This window comes from Macrosteles quadrilineatus, unplaced genomic scaffold (assembly GCF_028750875.1).
Source record: "Macrosteles quadrilineatus isolate MER2022 unplaced genomic scaffold, UCM_ALF_1.0 Scaffold_2__2_contigs__length_208266976, whole genome shotgun sequence".
In the NCBI taxonomy this organism is placed as follows: domain Eukaryota; kingdom Metazoa; phylum Arthropoda; class Insecta; order Hemiptera; family Cicadellidae; genus Macrosteles; species Macrosteles quadrilineatus.
In genome coordinates this window covers 51,824,063-51,838,202 of record NW_026542595.1, presented here as the reverse complement: position 1 = coordinate 51,838,202, position 14,140 = coordinate 51,824,063, and the positions used below count along the sequence as shown (strand labels likewise).

At 37.8% G+C, this 14,140-nt stretch overlaps 1 protein-coding gene across 2 annotated transcripts in view; it reads left to right on the top strand.

Moving 5' to 3' along the window:
• The first annotated feature begins 5,207 nt into the window (after positions 1-5,207).
• Positions 5,208-14,140, top strand: part of LOC128983922 (lysM and putative peptidoglycan-binding domain-containing protein 2-like) — a 42,221-nt gene continuing 33,288 nt past the window's right edge. For both annotated transcript variants that reach the window (XM_054403199.1, XM_054403198.1), the window contains exon 1: positions 5,208-5,772. In XM_054403199.1, the coding sequence (XP_054259174.1) occupies positions 5,620-5,772 (153 nt within the window). In that variant the 5' untranslated portion in view covers positions 5,208-5,619. The remainder of the gene's footprint in view (positions 5,773-14,140) is intronic.

Genomic DNA, 14,140 nt, shown 5'->3' with positions numbered 1-14,140 from the left:
TTGCTAACCACTTTTTTGGTACTCTTGTAAGAAGATCTGCTTTGTTGAACTGTGATTTAATGAGTTCTATTTGTACATTGAGACCGCATTCCAAAATAATGTCCTTAAATAGGCTTGATCGTCTTCTAACCAAAACTTCACTTACCCCACGTGTTTTGATAGGACGGTCCCCTGTCAGTATAGATGACACCCAAGCATGAACTGTCGCCGAATCCGTGATTATGATGATCTTCTTTAACCCCCAACGGAGAGCCAAATTCACTCCTTTTAGGATAGCTTCCAATTCTGCTAAATTGATATGTGCTGAGTCATGCTGCTTCCTCAGCCAAGAAGCATCTTCGACTATCTCACCTTCAATTTCTAGACAAACTCCAATCGCTAGGCTGCTTGCGTCACACCACACTTTTCCTTCTTCTCCAGGGGACACAGCCCATTTGCCAGTGGCTGGGCCTCTTTCATCGATTCGATCCATAATATTTGTTAACATAGTTAGCGCACGTTCACTAATCAAATCATCCCACTTCAGATCCGATAAATTTCTCTTAACGAAACTACATGCGGGTCGAAGCCAGCTTGCTACTGGATAGTGTCCAGTCAATTGCCCACACAACGAGAAAACATCTTTCTTTGTTTTAACTTGGTCCAATGGTTTTAATTTATTTTCTCTGTACCACATTAGCTTACATCTATGCTTACATCCTGTTCTTCTCAGCCTTAGTCCTAATACTCTGCCTCCATCAAGCGTTTCTGCCGACTTTGCTGACAAACCATATGTTTCCAACAATCTAATCACAACATCACTACAGACGATTTCTTCATTAACGACGATGTCATCGACATATGAATCTGTGGCTCTCCTAACTATCGGATCCATCGATAAAACCTTGTTAACAATACTGCTCATAATTTTTGGGGCAACGTTCAACCCAAACCCAAGTCGAGTTAAACAATAGTTTTCACCCTTAAATTTGACAACTTGAAACTTCCACAAATGTGGAGCAATATGAATTTGCAAGTACGCTTGGAAACAGTTAGCAGAAAAAGCCTGCTGCAAAGCTTCAGTCAGGGCTGAGTAATCACTCTTAACTGCGTCGGTAAGCCCATCGTAGACAGCAAATACTCCTACAGACAAAAACAAGGGAAGCACTGATTGTAGTTCTTTAACCTTCTGAAGCTTGTATGTAAGCTCTAACTTTTTCAGCCATTCCGAGAAGTCTCCTTCGCCATCATACAACTTTATCAAATCCGAAAATCGTGTACCGTTTCCAGACTTGCCGAAACAGATTGTGGGAAAATAAAACTCTTCAGAACTTTCTACAACTTAGTTATATTTTACACTTTGAAAATCACGACAACAAAATCAAACCTTCTTTTAACATTCATTCAACTCAACCCAACATTTGTCACCATGACAACCAAAATATCCAAAAACGTAAACATAAAGCAAACTAGTCAGCTGATGCTAGTGCACAACTACAAATAAGGTAGTCTGCACATCCTTTCCTTTTTCTGAATCCATATTGTGTTTCAGGGATGAGGTTGTTTTTTTCTATAAACCATTCAAGCCTATTTCTAATCATGGTGTTAAGAAGTTTCATAAAGCAAGGTATTAATGAAATGGGTCGGTAGGAATCCTCATTGTTTACTTCCTTCCCTGGTTTGAGTATAGCTGTGATGCTGGTTTGTTTCCATTGTTCAGGTAGATCCATTTCACTATTCCATATTTTATCATAAATAGTGAGAAGTAAGATTAGGGCATTCTCAGGGAGATTTTTTAACATGCTGTAGGTTATGTTGTCATTACCAGGAGCAGTATCTTTCTTTTTTGATGATAGGGCGTGTTGGAGTTCCTTAAATAAGAATGCTTCTTCCAAAAATGTTTAGGTGAGTTGGGTTTAATAAACATTTTAAGTTCATGGATACAGTATTTGGTACATAGTCTGGAGCTAATTGTTTTATGATGCATTCTCTTAGTTCTTTGTCTTTGTGCATGGTGTTCACCTCATTGTTATACGTATCGCTATTTTTTTAATTTTTTAACTACTTTCCAAGCATAATGGGAATTCTTTTTTTCCCTATGTCCTTGCAGAGTATTTCCCAACTCTGTTTCTTAGCCATTCTTATTTCTTCCTTTGCCTTGATTTGTGCTTGTTGATAATTGTTATCGTTCGTGGCAGTCATGTTCATTTTAAATAGTTTAAATGCTAGTCTCCTTTCAGCAACTGCTCTGGAGCAGCTTGGATTCCACCAAGATTTAACTGAAAAGTTATTGTGATTTGATTTAAATTTTGGAATAGCTACATAGGCAGATTTGTTGATCAAAGAATAAAGTTGGCTTACATCAACTGATGTTAGATCTTCATTTATAATTTCATCCTCAATTATGTTACTGTATTTTTTTTAGTCAGCTTTTTTAACATTTCGTTCATTGTTTCCCCTATTGTTTCTGAAGCTTTTAGTTGTTATAGATGTAGTGTCAAAAGTAATAAAAATGGGGAGGTGGTCGCTGCCCATTGGGTCCGTCCCCACCTTCCAGGTTTTAAGAATCAGGTATAAATCTGGAGTTATGTAAGTAAGGTCAATGGTTGATGACTTCCAGTATAAAGTAGGTATAGTAGTATGGGAGCAGTCATTGGCCAAAATGTAGAGGGAATCATTGAATGCATCAAACAATTCCTTGCCTCGAGGATTAATTTTGTCCCAGTTCAGAATGTATGATGAGCGTTGAAGTCACCACAAATTATTTTTAACCCTGTGTCATTGAGCAATAGAATATCAGACCAGAATGCAGAATTTATTTTGTTATCTGGGCAATATAAAGGTTATAAAGAGTAATTGGATTAATAAAGTTGGTGATTTGTATTGCGCTAGCTTGTAAGTTCTCTGTGACTGGGATTCTCAACACATTAAAAGTAATATCCTTATGTACAATAAATGCTATTCCGCCATATCCATCAGGCCTATCATCTCTGACAAAGTTATAATTTTGGTCTTTTAGCTTGTCATGCTTTGTAAGCCAGGTTTCTTGTATGGCTGCTATGTGGATGTTGTTCACATAAAGCAGCCATGTAAATTCCGGCCATTTATTTACTAATGACCTGGCGTTCCATTGTATGATGTTGAATGGATTCGTGGTTGTCATGGTCTTTTGTGTGTGGTGAAAGTTTACAAACTTCCTTTACTTGAACCAGGAGGGGGCTCATTGTCTTTAATATCACTTAGTATGTTATCTTTAAGGTTAGCAGATATTATATCTTCAGAAAATATGCTGTCACCGATAAATGTATCAAGAAGTTGCTCTATGTTTTTTTTAGAGCATGTATCTGATATGTTATTTTTTAATTCCTCTACTTTAGCTCTTATTTTCCTTAAAAGCCACTGTCTGTCCTCTGGTAAGACGGGGATTGTTTTTTTTTTGCGGATATTTTTATATTAGGTGGGAACTGACATTTTGGTTGGTTTTTAGTAGCATATGAATGCTCACCAAGGACCTTAGGCCTGCGATGTAGTTTTTGCGGATTTTTCATAAGGCCTATTTCTATAAGGCCTGGATTGATCTTGGTTGTCGCTTCATCTGTCGCAATCTTAGGAAGAAAATTAAATTTGTTTCCACTATCAAAATTCATTACACGAGGAGGTGCTAGGCTAGGGAAGCCAATATCATCAGAAGGGTCGCAGATGACTCTTGCGGCCTCAGAGTATGTCTTTATTGGGACTACAAAGTTTTTTGTTGTGTATGATTTTTTGTACATTATAGGGTAGTGCTTGCTTGCAGTGAAGTAATCTTCTTTATTTAGGCTCATCCGGGATTTGATCTGTACCTGTCTTTTATATTCTGGACAGTCTCGGGAGTTACTTGAGTGTTCTCCTTCACAATTGACACATTTTACAGCAGTTGTGCAAGGTCCTTCATGGAATGGATCCTCACAGTCCCTGCATAAACGTTGTTTCTTGCAAGGGGAATTTGCAACATGGCTATGGGAGAAGCATCTATAATATTGCCTTACTGGGATCATATAATGTTGCACCTTCATCAAAAAATGGTAAAATCTAACCTCATCTGGGAGTTTTTCAGACAGAAAGGTTATTTTCAAAAAATTAGTGTTGGTTAGTTCTTTGTTTATCACTTTTTAAATTCTTTCAACCTTGGTGATTTTATGCTCACTTTCAGCCTCACATAAAAACTCTTCCTCATCTACATCAAGTGGAGCGTACACAACTCCCGTAGAGAAGAGTCTCCTGGAGGGAATGAATACGTTGAAATTGGACAAGTCCTGATTTAATATTAAATCGTTGGCTGCCTTGTGGCTTTTGCAGTAGACAGTTATGTTTTTGCCGGTTCAATTAATTACCTCAATAGTTTCGTTCAATTTTTAGTATTTACAACACAGCAGACAAACAAAACAAACAACAACAACTGACATCCAAAACACACAACAACAACAAAACAGCACAACTTACAAACAAAACAGCTGTTACAACCCCACTTGCGACGTTGCCACTTCGAGGCCGCGGCCTGGAGTTAAATGCGGCCGTTGCCGTACCTTTATCATGGTGACGGCCGCCTTTAACTCCAGGCCGCGGCCTTCGAAGTGGCAACGTCGCAAGTGGTGTTGTAACAGCTGTTTTGTTTGGAAGCAGCTAATGGTATTTGTGTATTTACGAAAGATTGGTTACTGGACTATGACAATATTGACACCGCTTAAAATGTGCAGATATAGGCTAGATTTTTAATTCATATTGTTTCGGTTTTCAATTCTGTATGTTTTACTTTCAATATTTTAATACTGTAACTTTATGTTCATAAATTTAAATTTAAATCAATAAAGTGCGAATTAATAAGCTGTTGTCACCTGTCTGCCATGTCATCTTATGAGACGTCTGTCACTAAACAACACCACTTGCGACGTTGCCAATTCTACTAGGCCGCGGGCCGCGGCCTGTTGTTAAAGGTGGCCGTGCTCATGGTAGAATACCACGGAATGCCTTTCTTTTTTTTACCCAGTACGAACACTGAGCTAAAAGTTAGAATTATAGCACAGTGAGTACCAATCCCCAATTTCAAACCATTACGACTGGAGTGAGTGAGATGAGAGAGAAGTGAGTGGTGTGACTTGATTAGTGATCGTGCGTGATGTGTGTTTCGTTTTTCGTTTCAGGTTTCTTCTTCTTCAGTGTTTCAGTTTCAGTTTTCCTTTCAGTTTAGTTATGAGGAGGGTTAGGCCTACCCTACATGTATGTAGTTTGTAGTGTCTGCTTTCTGCTACCGTGCTACTTAGCTTATACAATGCTTACTGCCGTGGTCGTAACTAAATATTCTGTTCTTTTACGTTGCTATGTTGATGGTAAAGTGTAGGCCTACCCAAAAATCTAGACACTGACACAACACATCGAAACAAGTTTGTTGTTTTCCTATTGCAGCTAAGTTAGGCCTTGGGCCTTAGTTTCACCATTGTAAAGACGCCAACATTAGCCTAGGCCCATACTTCGACATTAGTAAGGAAATGTGAATGCAATCAAAACATTTCCAAAGTAAAGGCCTATAGGTCTGTGGTGCAAACTCTGGTCGTTAAATTAGATTTTGTGCAGTTCTTTGAGCCTATAACAGTGCTTTAACAAATGGAAGAAAAAATTTCTATTAGAGAATCAGCCAAATCTCTTAAGAAGTATGGGAGTATCAATTACCATCAGAAAAGGCCAGAACATTATATTAAACACACAGTGTCAAAAACAGACACCCTTCAAGGCATTGCATTAAAATATGGCTCTACTGTAAGTAACCTAGCAAACATTTTACTTTTAGGGGGTACAGTTTCTTAACTGGGCATGCTAATATCAATTGAAACTATCGAATTGAAAATATTGATTAACAATCGATATTTTTAAATATGTCTATTATAAAATTTAACTATCATAACCTAACCTAACCAACCAAACTTGCTGATGGTGAAAAAATCGCATGAAAGTTTACTAGGCCTAATCAAATCGATAGTTTCAATCGATATTAGCATGGCCCAGTTAAGAAACTGTACCCCTTTTAGGCTAGCCTAATAGCACAAAGGATGGCTGCACTTGAGTTTACGTCCTAAACTCATTCAAATGAAAAATATCAATAGGCCCTATACAGTAGGGGGTAAACTACCCAGTGTTTGATAATTTAATTATTTTTTGATTTCATCATGTCATAGAATTCTTATTTTTTATCACAAATGCCTAAAAAAAATACCATATTGCTCCTCAGTTAATTCTGTTTCTTTTGATATTAAATTTAACACTGAATAAGTAAAGATTAGGTTTTTAAAAAATACTTTCTTAAATTTTTACACTTTCCCTAGTGTTTGATAACGATTTCTAGTGATTGGTAACCTCAAACCCAGTGTTTGATAACATAGTTGTTTTTATTTAACCACCTTAATAATACACTTAAATAGCAACATTTATCTTAAAAATTCACATTTTACTGTTTTGGTACAAGGAGGTGAGGTGAACATAAATATTAGGTTAGGACGCCAATGTAAAAAATGTTATATTTAACGCTTTTGAACGAGTGACAAACAAACAACTTTAATTAATGCTATGTGATTAATAGACCAGATCTTGTAATAATTGAAATAGGTTAGGCTACCTAGGCTCTTAATCAGATTCAGTCTCACTTAAAACGAAGGGTTCATTGTCCGAATCACAATCCTTCGAACAAAGATGACAAATAAAATGAACTTCGTCATCATCCTCGTCGCTCTCTTCCAGCCCGAAGATGTCCAAGTGTTTTTTAGGCAAACACTTATAATGATAGGTGCCCTTACACGAATCACACTCAATCCACCTCCGCCTTATCTGCAAAATAAGCTCAGCTGAGTATCTCCTCATGCAAATCTTGCAGGTCCAGTCTTCTTCCTCGTCAAAAACTAGTTTTTTTTTAGTGGTAGTCTTCGTCTTCATTCCTTTCGTTTCTGTAGTCTGCTTTCCTTTATTTTTTTCTTCCCGTAATTTTTTCCTCTCCATCTTTTTGTCTTCAATCTCTTTCTTCTCTTGCCGCCTCTTCTCTTCATAAGACTGCCATTTGTTGGATGTGACTACAGAAGGAAGCTTTACTTTATTCTCTGTATACACTAACTTGGCGTCTGGACCCTTGACTACCTGCGACCGGGCCGGGACCGTCCCTTGCTCGCTCACTTCTTGAGCAGCTGTTTCCATAATTAGTCACCTAGTCACACCCCCAATGCACTTATTAACTTTTTTGTGCGGGGCGGAATTTTACATTTTTATCTGTACGAGCAAAAAGTCCATGAATAAATAAGTAAAATGATACCAAACTTGACCATATTCTTATTACGTTTGTAGAACCTACAGGCATATGTACAGTAGCTAACGAGGAATAGCAACTTTATAAGGGATAGAAATAAAACTGTAATATCGTTATGTATGAATTATCTTTAATTAAATCAGACGTGCATCGCGAATCTACAAACACAAAAAAGGAATAGTGATTTATTTAAATTTCCTAATATTGTTAGGGGAATAAAGTTTAAGAAGTAAAAACATGTAAAACGTGTTGAGGTGATGTAGTTTGTCACAACCTAATTCATATGTTTCTTTGAGTAGATCTAACCAATCACATTTAAGACTATTGTAAACGTGAAACACTTTTAAACCGTACATTTCATTAAGTATACGTAATGTTATGTGTTAAAAGGTAAAAAAACTAATCGTAAATGCGAGCGAAAGTAGCATTTGGCATGAAAAGTCAAAATTGCGTCATTTTGTACGGGCCAAATGGAACTTAAAATAATCATACAATCATCATGTTTCTAAGGATATGGCAATTGTCGATAAAAAATCACAGAATTATGTGTATGGGTTGAGTAAATGTTTTTAAGCTAATTAAATTTCTGTATAAAGCGTAGGCCTACGACGGGCCTACCGTAGTTTTTCGGCAGATTATACATATTTCATCAATAGCATTTCAATACGCGATTAATCTAATGACGATACCCTCACGTCAGAATCGTCAGAGGTCTTAGGACGTGAATCACTCATTTCCCGGAAGACATGGGGGTTAGTTCAAAGATATAAATAACAATATCAACGGTATGCATAATATGAATATTTTACCCCCCCCCCACTCGACATATTTATAATATGAATAACATTGTTAGGTATTTTGGTAAATTATATTAAAATACAATTATATCAACCATCAACCAGATAAAAAATAATTTAAACGTAAGCTTAACTTAACGGAATATGGTCAAGTTTAGTATCATTTTTCTTAAAATTTCATGAACTTTTTGCTTGTGCAGAAAAAAAAATAAAATTCCGTCCCGCACAAAAAAGTTCATAATTGCAGTGGAGGTGCTACTAGGAGACTAATTATGGAAACAGCTGCTCAACAGTGGGCGAGACAGGTTTCGGCCCCGGTCCGTCCGCAGGTAGACTAGGGTTCAGACGCCAAGTTAGTGTATACAGAGAATAGGTGCTCTTTTATTTTTCTTTTTTGTTGGAGTTCCAGGCCAGAAAAGGTGGTTTTTAAATGGTGAAGGCACCCCTTCACCATTTGTAGTAGGTGATAAAACTTTGGCTAAAGTTTCTCGTGATGAGGATGGCTTAGCTGAAGTGTCTCGAGCTGTGGGCCGAGCTGCTGAAGTTCCTTGAGATGTAGATGGAGTCTCACCAACATCCGGAAGGCCTGGGTCGTCCACTTTTTCTTCCTCAATTACGTCCATTTCCACACAATTTAGATGCAAAGAATCGTCTGGACTCTCAATAGGCTTACATGAATCATCATTACCCAAAGTTGATTTCGAAGGTGTTTGGTTTGTTTCTAACTCGACAAAATCTTTAGCCTTTTTCCATGTGACATAAAGAGCTTGACACTCTTCAGCACCATTCCAAATTGGGGTAAACCTTTGGTACGTCTCTTCAAATGCCACCAAGGTAGCAGGGCAGATGAACTGCTCAAAAAATTTGAGACAGTCTTTACTTGGGTGATGCGAGGACGATGTCTGTGGGATGTTGGGACTGCTGATTTCAGGTGGTAGTGTCGTAATGCTGACTTTGGAGTAATCCACAGCGTTTTCATCAAATGGGAACAAGCCACATCTTTTAAACCCATTCATAATACTCTCCTCTTTCAAGCGTTTCTCAAAGACTTCTTGCAGCAGAGGCGAAAAGTTGTATTTAGTCAGGTGTTCTAAGCCATTAGTAAGCCGCCATCTATGTACAGTTGCTGACCATTCACTTTTAATGGGCCCAAAAAGTGCCACATCTAAAGGCTGCATAATATGAGTGCAGTTTGGTGGCAAAGCAATCAGAATAATGTCGTTGTTGGCACAAAATATGCTTAAATGGTATGTGAGATGAGATTTGTGTCCATCCAAAAAAACAACGATGGGAAACTTGATGCCTTGGTCCTTCAGCCAACCAAAAAATATGTTTACCATAAACTCATAGAACGTCTCGCCATTCATCCAGCCGGATTCTGATTTGGCGAGAGCCCAGTCATCGGGAATCTGCAGTTTGATTGCCTGCGGTAACCTCTGACCCGGAAATACAACTAAAGTTGGAGCCACTTTGCCACGTGCATTAACCGTACAAAGAACTGTTAGATTTTCTTTTTCACTCCCACTGTGTACATCAAAAACGTTCTTCTGCCCTTTGGCAGCGATAACCTTTCCTGACTTTGGACATAAAAAAAAGGAGGTTTCATCCAAATTAAATACCCTATCAGGCTGAGTCAACACTTCGAGATACCCATTTTCCGTTAGATATGATTTAACCTCCACAAACCAGTCTTTAATGGCTTTTTCATTCACAGAGGCCCTCACTTTACTTAACTGTTCCGGTTTTCGTTCACAGAGTTCTGGATGCCTTTTGAAAAAAAGGGACATCCATTTGTTTCCTAGTTTCGATACTGGAATATCTTGATTTAAGTGCAGGTCTTTAGCAACCTGCTGCACCGAGATGAGTAGATTAGCTTTGCTTATTGCAAAGCCTCTTTTTGCTAAGCCTATCAACCAATTGGTTAGAATGCCTTCTGCTTTGACCCCAAGTACAGGTTGAGGGCCCATTTTTCTCCCAATGGGCGTTTTCCCACTAGCCTTGTACGCCAGCGTAGATTGAGGGATTCCAAAGCGCTTGCTGGCTGCATTCACGCTCTCCCCCTTTTTAATAGCTTCCAAAGCCTTTAGAAGTTCATCGTGTGTATAAGCAAATTTAGGCTTTTTCTTCGGTGGCATCTGCAAAACCCAAAGAAACCCGGTTATTAGGAATGTTTAAAAGTAAGGAATATTAGGTGTATCATATTAAACATTGTTTTTTTTCTGTTAGTCATTAAAAAATGTAGCCTTAGCCATAAATGGCAAATTAAGGTAGTACAAATTGTCCCATTTATCAAACACTAGAAAACATTAATTCTAGTCTTTGATATCCCATATCAAACACTGGGAAATTCATAATTTTGCATTACCAGTGATTGTTACTGACTTCATCCTTTATAGGTTAGCTTTATCCTACAATGCACAATGTCACAATATAGAGAATTTTATGTAGAATTTGATGGCATGACTTACAAAAATATGATTATTGCTCTAAGAAGGATTCAAATGGATATCAATTTTTTACTTACCTTAAGCGTTTTTGTTAAAAATCTTGAAAAATGTGACACCACAACTTTACAGATTTTCCCTCCAAAACTGAAGAAGAGATGACCTGGGGGGAACTAGCAGATGTTACAAAAAAAAACTTGGACTATCTATTGACACTATAATCATATGGTTCTATTACATGGAAACATTACAGCAGACAATATAATCCTAACCTATCAAACACTGGGTACCTATCAAACACTGGGTGGTTTACCCGTAAACTACCCAGTGTTTGATAATTTAATTATTTTTTGATTTCATCATGTCATAGAATTCTTATTTTTTATCACAAATGCCTAAAAAAAATACCATATTGCTCCTCAGTTAATTCTGTTTCTTTTGATATTAAATTTAACACTGAATAAGTAAAGATTAGGTTTTTAAAAAATACTTTCTTAAATTTTTACACTTTCCCTAGTGTTTGATAACGATTTCTAGTGATTGGTAACCTCAAACCCAGTGTTTGATAACATAGTTGTTTTTATTTAACCACCTTAATAATACACTTAAATAGCAACATTTATCTTAAAAATTCACATTTTACTGTTTTGGTACAAGGAGGTGAGGTGAACATAAATATTAGGTTAGGACGCCAATGTAAAAAATGTTATATTTAACGCTTTTGAACGAGTGACAAACAAACAACTTTAATTAATGCTATGTGATTAATAGACCAGATCTTGTAATAATTGAAATAGGTTAGGCTACCTAGGCTCTTAATCAGATTCAGTCTCACTTAAAACGAAGGGTTCATTGTCCGAATCACAATCCTTCGAACAAAGATGACAAATAAAATGAACTTCGTCATCATCCTCGTCGCTCTCTTCCAGCCCGAAGATGTCCAAGTGTTTTTTAGGCAAACACTTATAATGATAGGTGCCCTTACACGAATCACACTCAATCCACCTCCGCCTTATCTGCAAAATAAGCTCAGCTGAGTATCTCCTCATGCAAATCTTGCAGGTCCAGTCTTCTTCCTCGTCAAAAACTAGTTTTTTTTTAGTGGTAGTCTTCGTCTTCATTCCTTTCGTTTCTGTAGTCTGCTTTCCTTTATTTTTTTCTTCCCGTAATTTTTTCCTCTCCATCTTTTTGTCTTCAATCTCTTTCTTCTCTTGCCGCCTCTTCTCTTCATAAGACTGCCATTTGTTGGATGTGACTACAGAAGGAAGCTTTACTTTAGGTGCTCTTTTATTTTTCTTTTTTGTTGGAGTTCCAGGCCAGAAAAGGTGGTTTTTAAATGGTGAAGGCACCCCTTCACCATTTGTAGTAGGTGATAAAACTTTGGCTAAAGTTTCTCGTGATGAGGATGGCTTAGCTGAAGTGTCTCGAGCTGTGGGCCGAGCTGCTGAAGTTCCTTGAGATGTAGATGGAGTCTCACCAACATCCGGAAGGCCTGGGTCGTCCACTTTTTCTTCCTCAATTACGTCCATTTCCACACAATTTAGATGCAAAGAATCGTCTGGACTCTCAATAGGCTTACATGAATCATCATTACCCAAAGTTGATTTCGAAGGTGTTTGGTTTGTTTCTAACTCGACAAAATCTTTAGCCTTTTTCCATGTGACATAAAGAGCTTGACACTCTTCAGCACCATTCCAAATTGGGGTAAACCTTTGGTACGTCTCTTCAAATGCCACCAAGGTAGCAGGGCAGATGAACTGCTCAAAAAATTTGAGACAGTCTTTACTTGGGTGATGCGAGGACGATGTCTGTGGGATGTTGGGACTGCTGATTTCAGGTGGTAGTGTCGTAATGCTGACTTTGGAGTAATCCACAGCGTTTTCATCAAATGGGAACAAGCCACATCTTTTAAACCCATTCATAATACTCTCCTCTTTCAAGCGTTTCTCAAAGACTTCTTGCAGCAGAGGCGAAAAGTTGTATTTAGTCAGGTGTTCTAAGCCATTAGTAAGCCGCCATCTATGTACAGTTGCTGACCATTCACTTTTAATGGGCCCAAAAAGTGCCACATCTAAAGGCTGCATAATATGAGTGCAGTTTGGTGGCAAAGCAATCAGAATAATGTCGTTGTTGGCACAAAATATGCTTAAATGGTATGTGAGATGAGATTTGTGTCCATCCAAAAAAACAACGATGGGAAACTTGATGCCTTGGTCCTTCAGCCAACCAAAAAATATGTTTACCATAAACTCATAGAACGTCTCGCCATTCATCCAGCCGGATTCTGATTTGGCGAGAGCCCAGTCATCGGGAATCTGCAGTTTGATTGCCTGCGGTAACCTCTGACCCGGAAATACAACTAAAGTTGGAGCCACTTTGCCACGTGCATTAACCGTACAAAGAACTGTTAGATTTTCTTTTTCACTCCCACTGTGTACATCAAAAACGTTCTTCTGCCCTTTGGCAGCGATAACCTTTCCTGACTTTGGACATAAAAAAAAGGAGGTTTCATCCAAATTAAATACCCTATCAGGCTGAGTCAACACTTCGAGATACCCATTTTCCGTTAGATATGATTTAACCTCCACAAACCAGTCTTTAATGGCTTTTTCATTCACAGAGGCCCTCACTTTACTTAACTGTTCCGGTTTTCGTTCACAGAGTTCTGGATGCCTTTTGAAAAAAAGGGACATCCATTTGTTTCCTAGTTTCGATACTGGAATATCTTGATTTAAGTGCAGGTCTTTAGCAACCTGCTGCACCGAGATGAGTAGATTAGCTTTGCTTATTGCAAAGCCTCTTTTTGCTAAGCCTATCAACCAATTGGTTAGAATGCCTTCTGCTTTGACCCCAAGTACAGGTTGAGGGCCCATTTTTCTCCCAATGGGCGTTTTCCCACTAGCCTTGTACGCCAGCGTAGATTGAGGGATTCCAAAGCGCTTGCTGGCTGCATTCACGCTCTCCCCCTTTTTAATATCTTCCAAAGCCTTTAGAAGTTCATCGTGTGTATAAGCAAATTTAGGCTTTTTCTTCGGTGGCATCTGCAAAACCCAAAGAAACCCGGTTATTAGGAATGTTTAAAAGTAAGGAATATTAGGTGTATCATATTAAACATTGTTTTTTTTCTGTTAGTCATTAAAAAATGTAGCCTTAGCCATAAATGGCAAATTAAGGTAGTACAAATTGTCCCATTTATCAAACACTAGAAAACATTAATTCTAGTCTTTGATATCCCATATCAAACACTGGGAAATTCATAATTTTGCATTACCAGTGATTGTTACTGACTTCATCCTTTATAGGTTAGCTTTATCCTACAATGCACAATGTCACAATATAGAGAATTTTATGTAGAATTTGATGGCATGACTTACAAAAATATGATTATTGCTCTAAGAAGGATTCAAATGGATATCAATTTTTTACTTACCTTAAGCGTTTTTGTTAAAAATCTTGAAAAATGTGACACCACAACTTTACAGATTTTCCCTCCAAAACTGAAGAAGAGATGACCTGGGGGGAACTAGCAGATGTTACAAAAAAAAACTTGGACTATCTATTGACACTATAATCATATGGTTCTATTACATGGAAAC